The sequence below is a fragment of the Nilaparvata lugens genome, chromosome X (assembly GCF_014356525.2).
Source record: "Nilaparvata lugens isolate BPH chromosome X, ASM1435652v1, whole genome shotgun sequence".
NCBI lineage: Eukaryota > Metazoa > Arthropoda > Insecta > Hemiptera > Delphacidae > Nilaparvata > Nilaparvata lugens.
This window is the reverse complement of record NC_052518.1, coordinates 70,284,031-70,298,873: the sequence shown is the minus strand read 5'-3', so window position 1 is coordinate 70,298,873 and position 14,843 is coordinate 70,284,031. Positions and strand designations below refer to the sequence as shown.

General features: G+C 32.8%; 1 protein-coding gene and 1 long non-coding RNA gene across 9 annotated transcripts in view; one reads left to right on the top strand and one right to left on the bottom strand.

The window, feature by feature from the left end:
• Positions 1-14,843, bottom strand: part of LOC111054142 — a 75,559-nt gene that overhangs the window by 5,947 nt on the left and 54,769 nt on the right. For 5 of the 8 annotated variants that reach the window (XM_039441541.1, XM_039441543.1, XM_039441540.1 and 2 more), the window contains 3 exons: positions 13,161-13,424; positions 11,928-12,197; positions 160-171 (listed from right to left, as the gene is read on the bottom strand). In XM_039441541.1, coding sequence (XP_039297475.1) covers positions 160-171; positions 11,928-12,197; positions 13,161-13,424 — 546 coding nt within the window. The remainder of the gene's footprint in view (positions 1-159; positions 172-11,927; positions 12,198-13,160; positions 13,425-14,843) is intronic. The other 3 variants (XM_039441545.1, XM_039441546.1, XM_022341112.2) reach the window with 1 other exon arrangement.
• The window catches only part of LOC120354419, a 39,387-nt gene that overhangs the window by 6,591 nt on the left and 17,953 nt on the right, over positions 1-14,843 (top strand). The gene's annotated exons all lie outside the window — the stretch shown is intronic.

Here is a 14,843-nt window from a genome sequence, read left to right as displayed (position 1 = left end):
AGAAATCTAACATTCAAAAGCTGATTGAAGAGAGCGCATTAGAGATATGTGAAGGTGAGTTGAGGCTTTTGATGATTATTAAAAAAAACTTGCAAGTATATTGTTTGCTCATTCATAAAAAATTATGTGATGACTTTACTACCTTTTTAGCAGCCTTACCTTCTCAGGATCCTTGAGGGCAAAAAGTGTATTGATACGCAGTATTAGAATACATAATTTATTAAACTGGGAACATTTTCAACAATGAATTGATGAAAACCCTTCAAAATATTCAAAGCCACATAATGTAACCTTGGAAAATTCCCAATTACCAACTTATTTCCATAATAACCAGAAAATCATTGACTTGTTAAATTCCAGCTTTGAAAAATTATAAATTAAAATAATTATTAACTATTTTCAACTCTGATACATTTTTTTTTAATTTATATTAAGCCTATATTGTTTAATAATTCATATGTTTTTTAATTTTAATTTAAAATGCAAAATAAGTTTTCAGTTGTTGAAAAATGAATTCACTTCTCAATTTTGAGCTACAAATTAAATTTTGGATATTTATTTTCTCAATCATACTGAATACAGGAGAACAAATAACTTTTTTATTGGTATTAGGAGGAATGGATACCCCATTTCAAATATGAAAAATTGTTGTACTATTATTTACCTTGAAATGTATATAATAATATAAAGAAAAGAATTGGCTTATACATGTACGGGATAGGAAATACACGAATGACGCATCATCACGTCTGAACTACCGTACTGAACTGATTAACTTGAAATTTTGCTTAAAGATTCTTTCGCGGATGGTTATAGGCCTATTTCCATCTTTGTTGATCGATTAATTATAATTTTAATAATTAAATAAATTTATTTGATTTACGTTACAAAGTTAACCTATGATAAAAGTCTAATCAAATAGTTTTTCTATTGTAAACTATTCCAGTTGTTAATACTTCCATTATCAGCATGGAGCTGTTAAACTGAATTCAATCTATTTGTACTTAAAAAAGACCCTTTCGGAGCATGGGTCACCGTCTAGTACAAGTTAATTATGACGATAACTTTGAAACTCTTTAGTAATTTACAATCGAATAAGTATTATAGGCTTACTGATGCGATTATGAAGTTTGATAGTATCTTACAGATTTGGGATGTGATTGACATACAATCGAATCAGCTTATTCAAAAGAAGAGATCTTAGGCAGTTGTTCGTTGGATTGATTCTAGGAGGTCTTAATTCAGTCAAGCAAGGGAATAAGTTCCCTTGTTTGGGAAATTATATATTTATAACGGAAGAAATAGATGATTACTTGAACTATGATTTGCATTTGAATAGGGATAATTCGAACATAATTAATTGCTTCAATCTTCTTAGTATGAACATTCGAAGTATCTATAAAAATTTTAATGATTTTGTGGTAGTACTAAACAACTTTAAACTGAAGTTTGATATTATAATTCTCACAGAGACATGGTATTCTGGTAATAAACCGATTGATTTTATTATTAATTGAATTGAGTTTATTTCAACAAATTTTATACATGATTATAATATCTTGAAAGGGCGCAAAATGCATGCAGGACAACGTAATAATTATTTGAAATAAAACTTAAGACATCATGACAAAAGGAGTGATACAATAATTATATTATATAATAGTAATACATCTTATTAGGATGATAAAGATTGATATCTTTAAATAGTGTTATAAATAAAGTGCTTCAGTCTATTATAGTTTGGTCTAACATCTGATCACAATTATTGCACTGCATAGCAAAATTTCTGAACCCTAATAATGACATAATAATTGCCCACACAGGCCTATTAGGCCTATTCTTGGGTCAATGAGTGTAGAACTATATAATATTTTTTATTCTACTGATGGTATTTTATGTTATTGAATAATATTATAAGACACACACAAACCCACAAACACGCACTCGCACACACACACACACACACACCCCCAGACACGTTGAAAACGGAGCAATCACAATGGCAAAGGATACATCCATGAGAAGAGGGTCTACACTTGACAGTCGGGTCCATGATATAGATGGTTATAGTTTGGTTAATAAGCCTACAAAATTGAACAAGTGTGATAGCCTATGTATTTATCTAAAATGATTTTTTGAATTTAGGGTGTTAGATAGTGAATTGTTGGATGCTAACATGATTAGTATTCTGGTTGAGTTGGCAAGGAATTTAATCTTACAGATTGTTGCGATATATAGGTCACCAAATAGTAAGACAGATAACTTTATCAGTAACTTGAACGACTATCAAAATTCTCTCCAAAAAGATAGAAATGTTGTTCTCGTTGGAGATATTAATATAGATATTTTGATAACTGACCGACATACACTAAGTTACTTAAATGTAATGAGTGGTAACGGCTTTAAGTCGTTTATTAATGGACCAACTAGAAGTATTGATGATAGTCACTCGTGCACTGATCATATATTTTTTAAAAATACATCAAATAATTCAATTAAACCAGAAACTGCTAGTATTCTTAAAGTAAATGTTAGTGATCATTTTGCAACTGCGCTGCATTTAAGTTCTAATCACATAACGAAAGAAAAATCTCTTGCTCAAAGAAATATAATTACTAAAATAGATTTAACTAAACTGGAAACTTACTTAAAAAATGAAAAATGGTTGTTTCTGTATGATCAAAATAAACATAATAATGATAACAATAATGAAAGTAACAATGATAATCACAAGGAGGTGGAAGGTGGACACGTTGGTTGAAAACCTTACTCATAAAATAAAAAATTATTTAGAGCTTTCTTCTATAGAGGTTAAGCTTAATCACAAAAAGAAACCACTTAAGCCTTGGATCACTAAGGGGCTAATCAACTCGATTAATAAGAGGGGTAAAATGGCTAAAAAAGTAAAACAAGAACCTTTCAATACAAGTTTAAAAAATGAATTCAAATCCTATAGAAACTTATTGAATAATCTTATTACCAGCACTAAAGATAATTATTATAGAAATAAAATTGATGAATGTGGCAAAGATGCAAAAAAATATGGACTTACATTAACGAGCTGCTAAATAAGGGAGGAAATGAGTGTAGTAAAATAAAACTGAATGCACAAAAATTAAATGAATATTTTGTAAATGTGGGTAAGACTTATGCAGATAAAATAGCGAAATATGAAAACCAGAATGATTATAAATTTAATTATAAAATAGATAATTCAATTCTAGGAAACTCGTTTTTTTTAAAACCTGTCATAGAAGATGAAGTAAAAAATGTAATATATAGTCTAAAAAGCAATACTAGTCCAGGCATAGATGGCATTAATAGTAAGATTTTGAAAAAATAGCGCCTTTTATAGCTTGGTCGTTAACTTTTATAATAAATAAATGCTTTGAAAGAGGATTTTTTCCAACTTCATTCAAGATTGCTTTTCAAATCAGGGGATAGGGAACTTGCAGAAAATTATAGACCAATTAGTTTATTAATTAAGTTCATTGACTAAAATAATGGAGAAATTGATAAAAAACAAATTGTTAAGTTTTTAAACAAACACAAAATAATAGAAGAGAATCCGTTTGGTTTTCAGAGTAAAAAGAGTACAAATGATGCCCTGATCAAATTCTTAAACGTGGTTTCGGATCGTTTGAACAAAGGAAAGAAAACCCTAGCTATCTTCCTGGACCTAGCAAAAGCTTATGACACTGTGTCTAACGATAAGTTATTGGACAAATTAGAGTGGGTTGGCATAAGAGACCCTTACCTTTGAAATTGTTCAAGAGCTACTTATCAAATAGAGCACAGATTTTATCACTCAATGACTCAGTGAGTGAAATGCCTCTTTCATGCTATGGTCTCCCTCAAGGCTCTGTCTTATCACCTATCCTCTTCCTGTTATATGTGAATGGAGTACTTAGATTAGAGTTGAATGGAGGGGGAGTATATTCATTCGCAGATGACACAGTGTTGTTGTATGGGGGTGAAACATGGAATGAGACCTATGAGACGGCCTCTAAAGGCGTCTCTACACTAAAAAGATGGCTGGATTTCAACTCTCTTAGTTTAAATATTAAAAAAACAAAGTATATTGCTTTTTCAAGGAGTATTGCTGGAAGAGAAGAAACGAACTGTGTACTTAAATTGCACATTAATTGTGAGAATTTTAACAATAATTTAGCCCTGAAATAGAAAAAACCAGCCACATCAAATACCTACGTATAATTAATTATTGATGGAGGATTTAAATGGAAAAGACACATTGATTATTTGTGTGAGCGATTAAAGTTTGTATCCTATAACTTGTATAAATTGCGGTCCATACTCCAGATACCAATGCTAAAAATTTTTTACTTTGCAATTGTACAGTCCTTACTGCAATATGGATTAGTGGTTTGGGGGCGCATTCAACTCTCATCTATTAGCTCTATTTGTAATACAAAAAAATGATTATAAAAACAATACTAAATAGACCCATGATATACCCTTCTATTCAAACCTTCAATGAAATTAAAGTGATGACAATCCGCCAGCTGTATGTATTGAACGTCTTTAAATACTTTCAGAGTAACAAAAATATATTTTTAAAAATAAATAATGAACATCAACGAACCAGAAACAATATAAATAAATATAAATGTTATGACTCAGATCTGACAATCAATCATCCGTAAGCAGCTTATTTATGTAGCACCAAAAATAATTAATAAATTACCTTCAGATCTCATTGAATTTCCATGTATCAAAACTGTCCCTAATAACATAAGAGATTGGATTTGCCAGAATTTTTATTTTTGATTTGAATATTTTGTAATTTTTTTCATATAGGAATTGCGATTTGCTAAGATTTTTATTTCAATTTGAATATTTTGTGTTTTTTTCGTATAAGTATTACGAATTGCCAGAATTTTTATTCCAATTTGAATATTTTGTTATTTTTTCGTATGGGAATTACGATTTGCCAGAATTTTTTATTTTCAATTTAAATATTTTGTGATTTTTTTTTGTTTTTATAAGAATATTATGATTTTCCCTCTTCCCATTCACCATGAAATGCGTTCTATATACCCTGTTTACACTGTATTTATGGATCACTATATCTATGAATAAGAGAGTACCATAGTTATATAGTATATTAAGATACTCGAGAGAATTTTTTAATTTTTTTTGTTGTGAATTTTGTTTCGATTCTTCGTTTCATAATTTACTATTCTGTATAAATATTTGCTTCTGTGCTAAATTAAGCGTATTATAATTTCATCTCCTACTCCCACTGGCGAACAAGCGTTATCTTATGCCAGTGATTTTTTCACTTATTGTTTATTATTATTACACTTTGGTTGGATTGTATTGTCATGTTGAGCTTTGTTTGATTTATGTATATGTATTTATGAATGTGGAATAAATAAATTTGAATTTGAATTTGAAGTAGTATTCAAAAGTTTTATAATTTTTCTCGCTCAGCCGTAAAATTGATGAAATTCATCTATTCTCTGTTCTGAAGCCGTGCCAAGCCTTTCCAATATCGCCATTATTGTGCACGAGTTTTGACCAAGTGAGTTTTGTCCATATGATTTAAGACATTGGATTAATTGAATTTACCTTTGAGGTTATGTGTATCAGAGTGCAAATCTACATTTTGATTCTCTTGTTGCTACAAGCTACAAGTGAGTCCTATTCTAATTGTCACTTTCATATTTTTATAGAACTATCAGTTATATACAGTTTGAGGTCAATTAAAGATGTATACACTAAAAAATTACCCCAACTTGAGAAGATTGTTATGAGAAAAACAATTGTAATGACACAGTTGTGTTCTTCAAACAAAGTAGAAAAATGTGACTAAGAACCACAATTAAATATTCAAATTCGAACTAATTCAATTCAATTTATTTTTTCCTTCTGAATACAATTCAAAGCAGTTACATAAAATCTTGAGCAATAAAGTTTATACAATTCAAGAAACGATATAATATACTTACTAAAAACAAACAACAAAATATAGAACTATACTAAGCAATAAAACTCTTGATCAATCACAATTTTATTTTTGTATAAATTCTTGTATCAGATAGGAAAGAGCTTACATAGGCAACAAAGGCCTGTGCGTAAGCTCGAGTTATCATAACAATATGCGTTATATCTATAATTATAAAGAGAGATCTCAATTTTTATTAGAGATCTAAACTACATTAACATAATTTTCAATGATGAATCTATAATCCCCATGCATTAAGAAGGGATAAAAAAAGAGGAAAACTAAATTATAAATAACTTTAAATTTATAAATAAAAGATGATGAAAATCAAGGAATAGCGAGGAAGGCTACAATTTAAATAACAAATTCAAGTCAGGAAAAGCAGAACAGACAAGCACGACAGAACAGAAAAAAATCTCTCTGAAGGCACCCAAATGGAATCAAACACGCGCACCCCCAGTAACAATGAGTGAGACGGCATTATCCTCACTGATATCAAACAGCCAGTTCTTCAAGTGCCACTTGAACGCAGAGTTAGAAACTACATTCAACAATCTATTCTGGTTGGAACGGAGAAGGAAATTTCGGAATAAAATATGAGAAATGTGAAAACAATTTGTCATTGAAAAGGATCTTGTTTGTTGTATTGTGTTTATACCTACTGCTGATGCATATCTTGTATTATATGAATGCTCTGTAGGAGTAGATATTGAATGGGAATTATTATAGATGTAGATCAACAGATCTTTTAAGAAAAGTTTTCTCAGTGACAAAACTCTGGACTCACTAAAAAGTAACGCAGAGGAATATCTTCTGTTCTTTTTTAAACCTGCCTTAAGAATTGATTTCTGAACAGCCTCCAATCTGCTAATGTGCACCTGGTAGGCACCACCCCAGGCCAGTATACCATATGATAGCAATGACTGACGAAGGCATGATACATCTGTCTAATTTCCCTAGCATTTAAAACATCACTGAGACACCTGAATGCATATATATATTTTCTTAATTTAGACAATAAGAAGTTGGTATGTTCTGCCCATCTCACTCTCGAATCAAACACCACCCCCAGATACTTATAAGAAGAAACTCTCTGTATCACTTCACAAGAACAAGCATTCCTCTCATCAACTCCACATTCGTGAATTTTCAATGGATGTAAATTGGAATCTGAGTTATTACTTAGACTAATGGGCATAAACTTGGTTTTTGCAATATTAAGAGAGAGGGTATTCTGATCCAACCATTTCTTGATAGATCTTAGGTCAGACTCAGCTCTATCACGAGCCTCCTCCCAAGTTCTCCCTTCAACAAAAATTAAGGTGTCATCTGCAAAAAGAAATAGACTCCCATGTAAATTTAATCTGGAAATGTTATTGATATATATGAGAAATAGCAATGGCCCGAGAGTGCTTCCCTGTACCACCCCAAAGTCGACAGGAAGCTCATTACCATTTACTCCATTAATTGAAACACTGCCTCCTTCCAGATAAATAACTAGTAAACCATGCAAGCGCATTCCCAGTGACACCCAAAGCTTACAATTTTCTGATAAGGTTCCTCCGATCAATACTATCAAAAGCTTTTTTGAGGTCAAGGAAGATTAAGATTGGATGCATATTATTAGATAGAGAAAAATGAAGCTGCTTGTTTACATCAAACAATATATCCGAAACATTTTTGTCACCTCTAAAACCGTATTGGCATTCTGCCAGAATGCAGTTAATCGCAAGATAACTAACAAGTTGTTATTTTACAATTCTTTCAAGAACCTTCGAAAAAACACTTGAAAGAGAAATAGACCGAAAGTTGTTTTTGTCAGTAAAAATACCAGACTTATGCAAGGGGAACCTCTGGCAATTTTAAAAATATCAGGAAAAACTCCAGTCTCCAAGCTAAGATTAATAAGGTGAAGAAATGGTTTAATAAAAATAAATAGGTTTTCTTTCAATAAGGAGGCCGAAAAACCATCAATACCCGGGGCAGACCTGCCTCGCAAGGCATTGACGTGCCCAATAACTTCAAGTTCTGACACCCTGTGGAGGGTGAACCTAGTGTCCAACCCAAAGTCCCAGTCATCAACCAACAAAGCACCGCCCGAGTCAATTGAGCCGGCCAAATTCTGTCCGACAAACGAAAAAAAATAATTGAAATTGTCTGCTACATCTCTGCAAACAGTAGGAGTTATAGTAGTTACAGATGGTAAAAATGTATTAATAAGAAAATTTTGTTCAACATTATTCCTGCCTGCCAGTTCGCCTGGTTCGCCAAAAAAATTTTGGATTTCTCTGATATTGATCTAGCTTTCTTCTAAAATATGATCGTTTTGTTGCTTTTAGAATGTTTGTTACATGTTGTCTGAAATTATGATAATATATCCTTAGCTCCTCATTCAAGGGATGCTTTTTGATTATCTTGCTGATTTTATCTCTTTCACGGATCAATTTAATGAGGTCCAGGGTGATCCATGGCTTGAGTTTTTTCATTCTCGTCGACGACTGCCTAAAGGGTTTTTTTTAATTATTCAACGCCTCTGAAAAAATTTGACAAAAATTGGCTGAACAAGTTTCAACATCCTGATTATTATTTATAATGCTGTCCCAGTCAGCCTGACACAGATTTTGGTACAGCAAAGCACGGTCGATGAATTCTCCTGCGGGATGGTTCAATGTAGTTATTGGCCTGTCAGTTGAAAAGGATATTGTTAAACCAATGCTGTAATGATCCGTTATATTCAACTGTAGTGTAGCCGACTTTACATCATATATGTTCTGGTACCGAAGAAAAAAGTGATCTAAACAAGTACTCGAGTCATTTGCTACTCTGGTCGGTTTGTCTATGCATTGGGTGAGGAGACCCGCTCCTAGGAGAGTATTCATGTATATGTCAGTATCTTGAGAATAATTGCCTATTAGATCCATGTTAAGATCACCAGTCCATATTACGCCTACGTCTCTATTAATGCTATTCACAAGTTGCTCTAGAGAATGGAGAAATAATTGGATATCGCTATCAAACAAGCGATAGAATGCTAATAAATTAAAGGTTTTATTGTAAAAAGTAAAATCCAGCTTGAGCGCATGAACATCACCAAGAGAAACCTGGTTAGAGATAACTGATAAACGATTACTGTAGAAAACAATGACCCCATCGGCTCTATTGCGCTGTTTATCGGTAAAAACAACTTCATAACCCTCAATCGGCTGCACCTCCTCATCGCCTCGTAGCCAGCACTCAGACAAAACTATTATATCTATTCTGGGCAATTCATTCAAATAAATTAGGAGCTCGCAAAATTCCTGGAAAAACTTCTTATATTAATGTGCAATATTGCAAGTTTGTCCTCGCCATTCCTGGTTGAGAAAAAAGTTTTATATTCAGAAATATTCTTCAATTCAGTACAAGGAAGAGAAAGATAGTGATTGTATTGATTATCCTCATCCTCATCCATTACACAAAAAAACTCAATCAATCATAGAAAAAAAAGAACAAAGATTAAAACTGAAATCAGTAATTATTCTGCTAGCCGCGCTAAAAAAGAAACAAAAATGATGATACTTAAAAAAAGAGATACTACAAATTCCTCCACCTCACAATTTACCATGTGGATTCAGAAAAAAAAACAGTCTTCCGTAATAATTAGCCTAATCATTATATCTTTACTAAAATGATAATGTAAACTCAAACAATGTCTCCCACCACTTTGTGCATCACTGTACACAAATTCTCGTCAACTAAATTCAATCATTAAGAATCATTAAGATGTTTGACAGTAGCGTTCATTGATAAGAAGGCAGCCGTTAGTAAACAAAGGCCATAAAAGTAGTAACTGTCGCTCTGCCTATCAATAAATGAGATTAGATTGAATGAATTAGAATTATAGGTCAAAACTGAAAATGAAAACTTACGTTATACTTCCTTGCTACAGTACTTTACTTGCTCCTTTTCAATTCAATCAAATGTATATTCAATTCAATTCCATGTATAAGCAAGAATGTGATAATAATGAAAATAGTTCTACTCTCAGAAGCTATGCATCATATACTCATATGATTTCATCTGTCTACAACAGACTCATGGAAGGTAATTAATAACAGTTCTGCTCTGAAAATACGACAAGGTGATGGGTGACTCTAACACCAAAACCCAGAAGTGCTCAAAATCTGACTGATTCAAGTACAAAGCAAGAATGAACAACAAATTATGCAATAATCTTAGTACAAATAAATAAATAACAATATAGAATAAAATAAATAAAATAATCTCAGTCCTAGGTAGCAAAATTAAGTCCGTAAATACTATTGTAGATAGAATTTAATAATACTGTATTGAAACAAATTTTAATTATGGGAATCAGATACATGAGATGACTCAGAAAAATCCGAAAAATCGTTCTCGGTATTAATGCTGAAAGCCTTTCCCGCCATCATCTATTCTTATTTTGATATTACCGGCATGATCAGTCCATACATATTTGATCTTCCTATCACGCTGAAGCTGTTTCGCCCTGGCAAACAGTAGGCCTACCCTACGCTTAGGCGTCAGCGACCTGTTGATGTAGATTGATCGAGACTCACCAGTCAAGCCAACGTGTCCAGTATTCAGATCGCCCTTTATCTTTCTCTTATGTATCAGAACATGAGCGTCTCCACGGCGCACAAACTTGACGATGATACCAGGTGCGGCGGGACGGTTATTCCTCTTCTTCAACCTATGGCAAGCATCAATGGAATCCTTTGCAATGTTCATTCCCACAAACTTGCAAACTTTGATAACAGTTTCTGTCACATCCTCATTAGCCAAGGATGGAACACCGTTGATTTACAGGGTGTTTCTTCGCGAATACTGTTCGAGAACGTCCATCTGACATGAGACTGCGTCCAGTCTAGTGCGAAGAGTCACATTTCCGTCGGAAAGATTTTCAATTACTTCAGCTTGCTTAGCCAACATTTCACCAGTTTTATCAATCTTTTCCATATACATACGGATGGAAGCTGATAAGTCTTCCCGCAACTGACTATTACTGCTCACAATCAACGCCTTTAGATCTTCTAATGAAGCATTTAAAGATGCGAGTGTTATATCCGAATTGTTTGCGGCTGTCGCAGTGTTCACTCGCACTGGTGTCGTATCACTGTTGCTACGCTGAATTCTAAACAGTTTTTCACAACTTTCACAGGACCAACCGGAACCAACCGGAACCACTAACCAACTGATCTATCTCAGTTTGACCCAACCCGACACATTTCCCATGAAAGTACGATTTGCACTGTCTACAAACAATTTTATCTTTGTTGTTTCTGATAACTGATAGGTTACATATGTTGCACAAACTCATGACTATACTGTACACAACCAAAAAATAAAACCTGAAATAAACTATAACTTTTGGTAATTATTGTTTCACTATGCTTAAATTTCAATTTTTCAGAAAAAATGCAAAATTTCACGACACGGCGCGGCTAGACTACGAGTAGATTTCAGTTCATTGCAGGCAACGAACGGTAGATGATAACAAGCCTAAAACAAGCGACCGTCTCTCACCAAGTCTGGCAGATAACTGATTTTATATCTTGATAATTATTTGCTCTTGAAGGTTTTGATAAACATTACTACGTTCTAACATAGGAAGATATAAACCAGGCAGAGAAATGCTCATAGCTTTGCCGTTCAAAGTCCAACAAAGTGAAAATTCTGGACTCTTCGAGATCTTACAATAACAATTTTTTGTCACTCCTCATAATTCCGAATTCGAAAAAACACCGAAAGACCAGGATCTCATTTTTGCGTGATCACTTCTAGCCTGTCAAATGTTGAATTCCGTGGAGCTTACAAACTTTATTCTTGAGTAAAATCAGGATAAAAACGTTTCAACACTATAGATTTGTTCCTGATAAATTACCATTTGACTGGAGTTAAGTAACACTTGAGTAAGAGTAGAGTGAGTAAGACTACTCACCATTTCGAGACCACCCGTATCCCCAACCTTGGACAGATGATTTTCAAGGAAGCCTTGAGGAGTGACGCTCGTATCCCTCGAGAAAAGTAGAATACCATGTAGGGGCACATCGCGGCCCGATGAAATTTGACTGTGCAGAGTGATTGCTTTGTCCAACATGAACAGTTTGACTGCTTCCATGACGAGTAAATCGATTTGTGGATTTGAGTTGAGCAGATGCTCAAGTTGACTCGATCGGCTGGATTCATCCTCACAGCATTCCAGCTTTCCCTAAAATAGTTCACGATAAATGATTGTATAATAGGGAATAGGGCAAATCCATGCAATATAATATTTTCTTTATGCATTTTATTTTCAAGGAAAATTGGAAAGTAAAACATTTGAGAATGAGTTGGCTTCGTACATCAAGTAGGTCCTGTCTGGACAATTTCTATCAATTAAAATCATGGCTTGACAATAATTAAAAACAACGAAGTAACATTCTATGATTATTATAATTAAATTTACTTTTCGAAAAACAGTATCTTTCTACCCTAGAAACTGACCGGGGATTGTATGTTTTCTGTGCAGTGTGGAGAAAAAATACCTTTACAGCCAACCAAGCGCTCTAATAATCATATCAATTTTATTAAGCCAAAAAACTTTACAATTGGCCATGTCAACATATACTCTATAACTCAATAATGTGACTTTTTTCTAGTGGTTGCGGCGCACATGCGCACTGGTACCAACTAAACTGAAATCCTTTTTCATTCGACATATCATTATTACGTTATTAAGTTAATAAAGCTAATATTTATAAAATAACATCATAGTACCCTTTTTTGAAAACTTTTTAATATAAAATAACAGATTGAAAACACAAATTGAAACAACTAGTTTCGATGTTTCACATCATCTTCAGGTTTTAAAATAAATTTCAAATAAAAGTTTTACTAATAGTTTTGTTATTTCAAATACACAAAAGTTTCTATTTCAAATAAAGTTATTTCAGTGTATTTGAAATAACAAAACTATTAGTACTATGATGTTATTTCATAAATAAAAAATAAGTAGCCCTGAATACAGCAAGTATTATAGACTTGAAACCCCGATATCCATAATCTATAAACATCCCATATTTATAGCATGAAATTGTCACAGCTAAGATGAAAAACGCATCCAATGTTAGCGCAGCCTTAGGAGTATGTTGTAAAGTGTAGGTGGAATAGAGAAATATACATAAAAACTTACAACTATTTCATCAAACGCAAGAAGACACTGTCTTATTCCTTGCAGTCTGTTATCAGAATACTGCGGTAATCGGGAGAAGCTCCAGTCACTAAGATAACTGGATGCACTGCTGTTGGTCAATCGTTCATAAACATGTTGACCGCTAGGCACGGTTAGGCCTTGACTGAGCACTTGGAAAGTGGCAGCCCGTACTGCGCAGTAATTATCTCCACGAATCCTTCGAATGTAATTGAAGCCTAAATTTCGTGACGCTTCATAGTATCCCTGAAACGAACGTTCAAATTAATTTTAGCATCATCCTTCATTACCCACGTACAAGCCTGAAGCTTAAGTTCGTTTCAACTTCAGCAGAAAATCCATATTATAACTTCTATGAATAAATGTATAAATGTAAAAATGAATGAAGGAATATAAAGAATTTTTCAAAAATGATTTCTAATGTATAATGTATAAATCAACAAATCGCAAACTATTAATTAATTTCTTTATGGAAATAATCCGTATTTTTTTCTTTTACTCTTTATACACGACACTATAAAAATATGAGACAGCCAATTATTGTAGGCTACTTATAATTGATAAATTCGTAGTATAATGTATACTTATTATATCAATCAATAAATAATAAATAGTGAAAATAAACATGATGAATTGTTAATGAAAATTCATAATTTATGTTCAATATATCCTCCAAGAGGTGCACAAACGACATGTAGCTACTATGCAATACATCCCAAAGAATGTGTAATGGTATTCACTGTCACTGAAGCTATGGAAGCTGGTACTCAGTATTTCAATATTACATGGTAAGTAAGAAACTAATACACCATAATTTTGTAATATACCGATTTTACATATTTAAAATTGTGTAATTGAAGGCTTATTTTGATCAAACATTTTTCAATGGTAGGCCTACAGAATGATAAATTTTACTACTTTTACAAGAAATTTGAACGTGATCTTTTTAATAATCACGCTATTTCACTTGAAATCCTAACCTCACTTTATTGAACATATAGGACACTCAAGTATCACTTCTCTTGGCGAACAGTATGTCGGAGTCAGTTGCGAATATAAAATCAAAACAGGGATCGTTTTGTCTTTTGAGGTGATGATTATGATTAGTGTTATGGAGAAATGAATGAAAGGTTGAATTTGACTTAGAAGATGGTTTGGGGTTGGGTTTTATTTTTTATTTATTCAGTTTATTTCGAATTTTTAAAATAATTTTTGAATTTCGAATTAGACATTTTGTCATCGTAGTTGACAAAACACTCACTTGGAGCGCGGATTTATGGAGTCGCTTCGTAATTTGAGTCGCAGTAGTCTGAGTAGTGCCTTGGATCCAATTCCTCAAGCGATGACTATAGCCGCGCTATGTATCAACTGCTATAGTCGACATAATATAGACTACAATAATATACAGTAATACACTACAGTCATTAATACAGTCGATGTGCGGCTAGTCGTCGCTTAGGACCTTTACACACACCATGAGATCAAATCAAATCAAAAAGTTTTATTCACATATTCAGTAAAGTCATAATGAAACATATATAAAACTTGTGAATTTTCACCACATAGACAAGTCTGTGTGTGGGGAAAGAGTTCTAGATGAAACATAACTTTGTACTAAGAAGAAAATAATAAATATTTACAATTTAACTTAGTATAAAAAGTTAA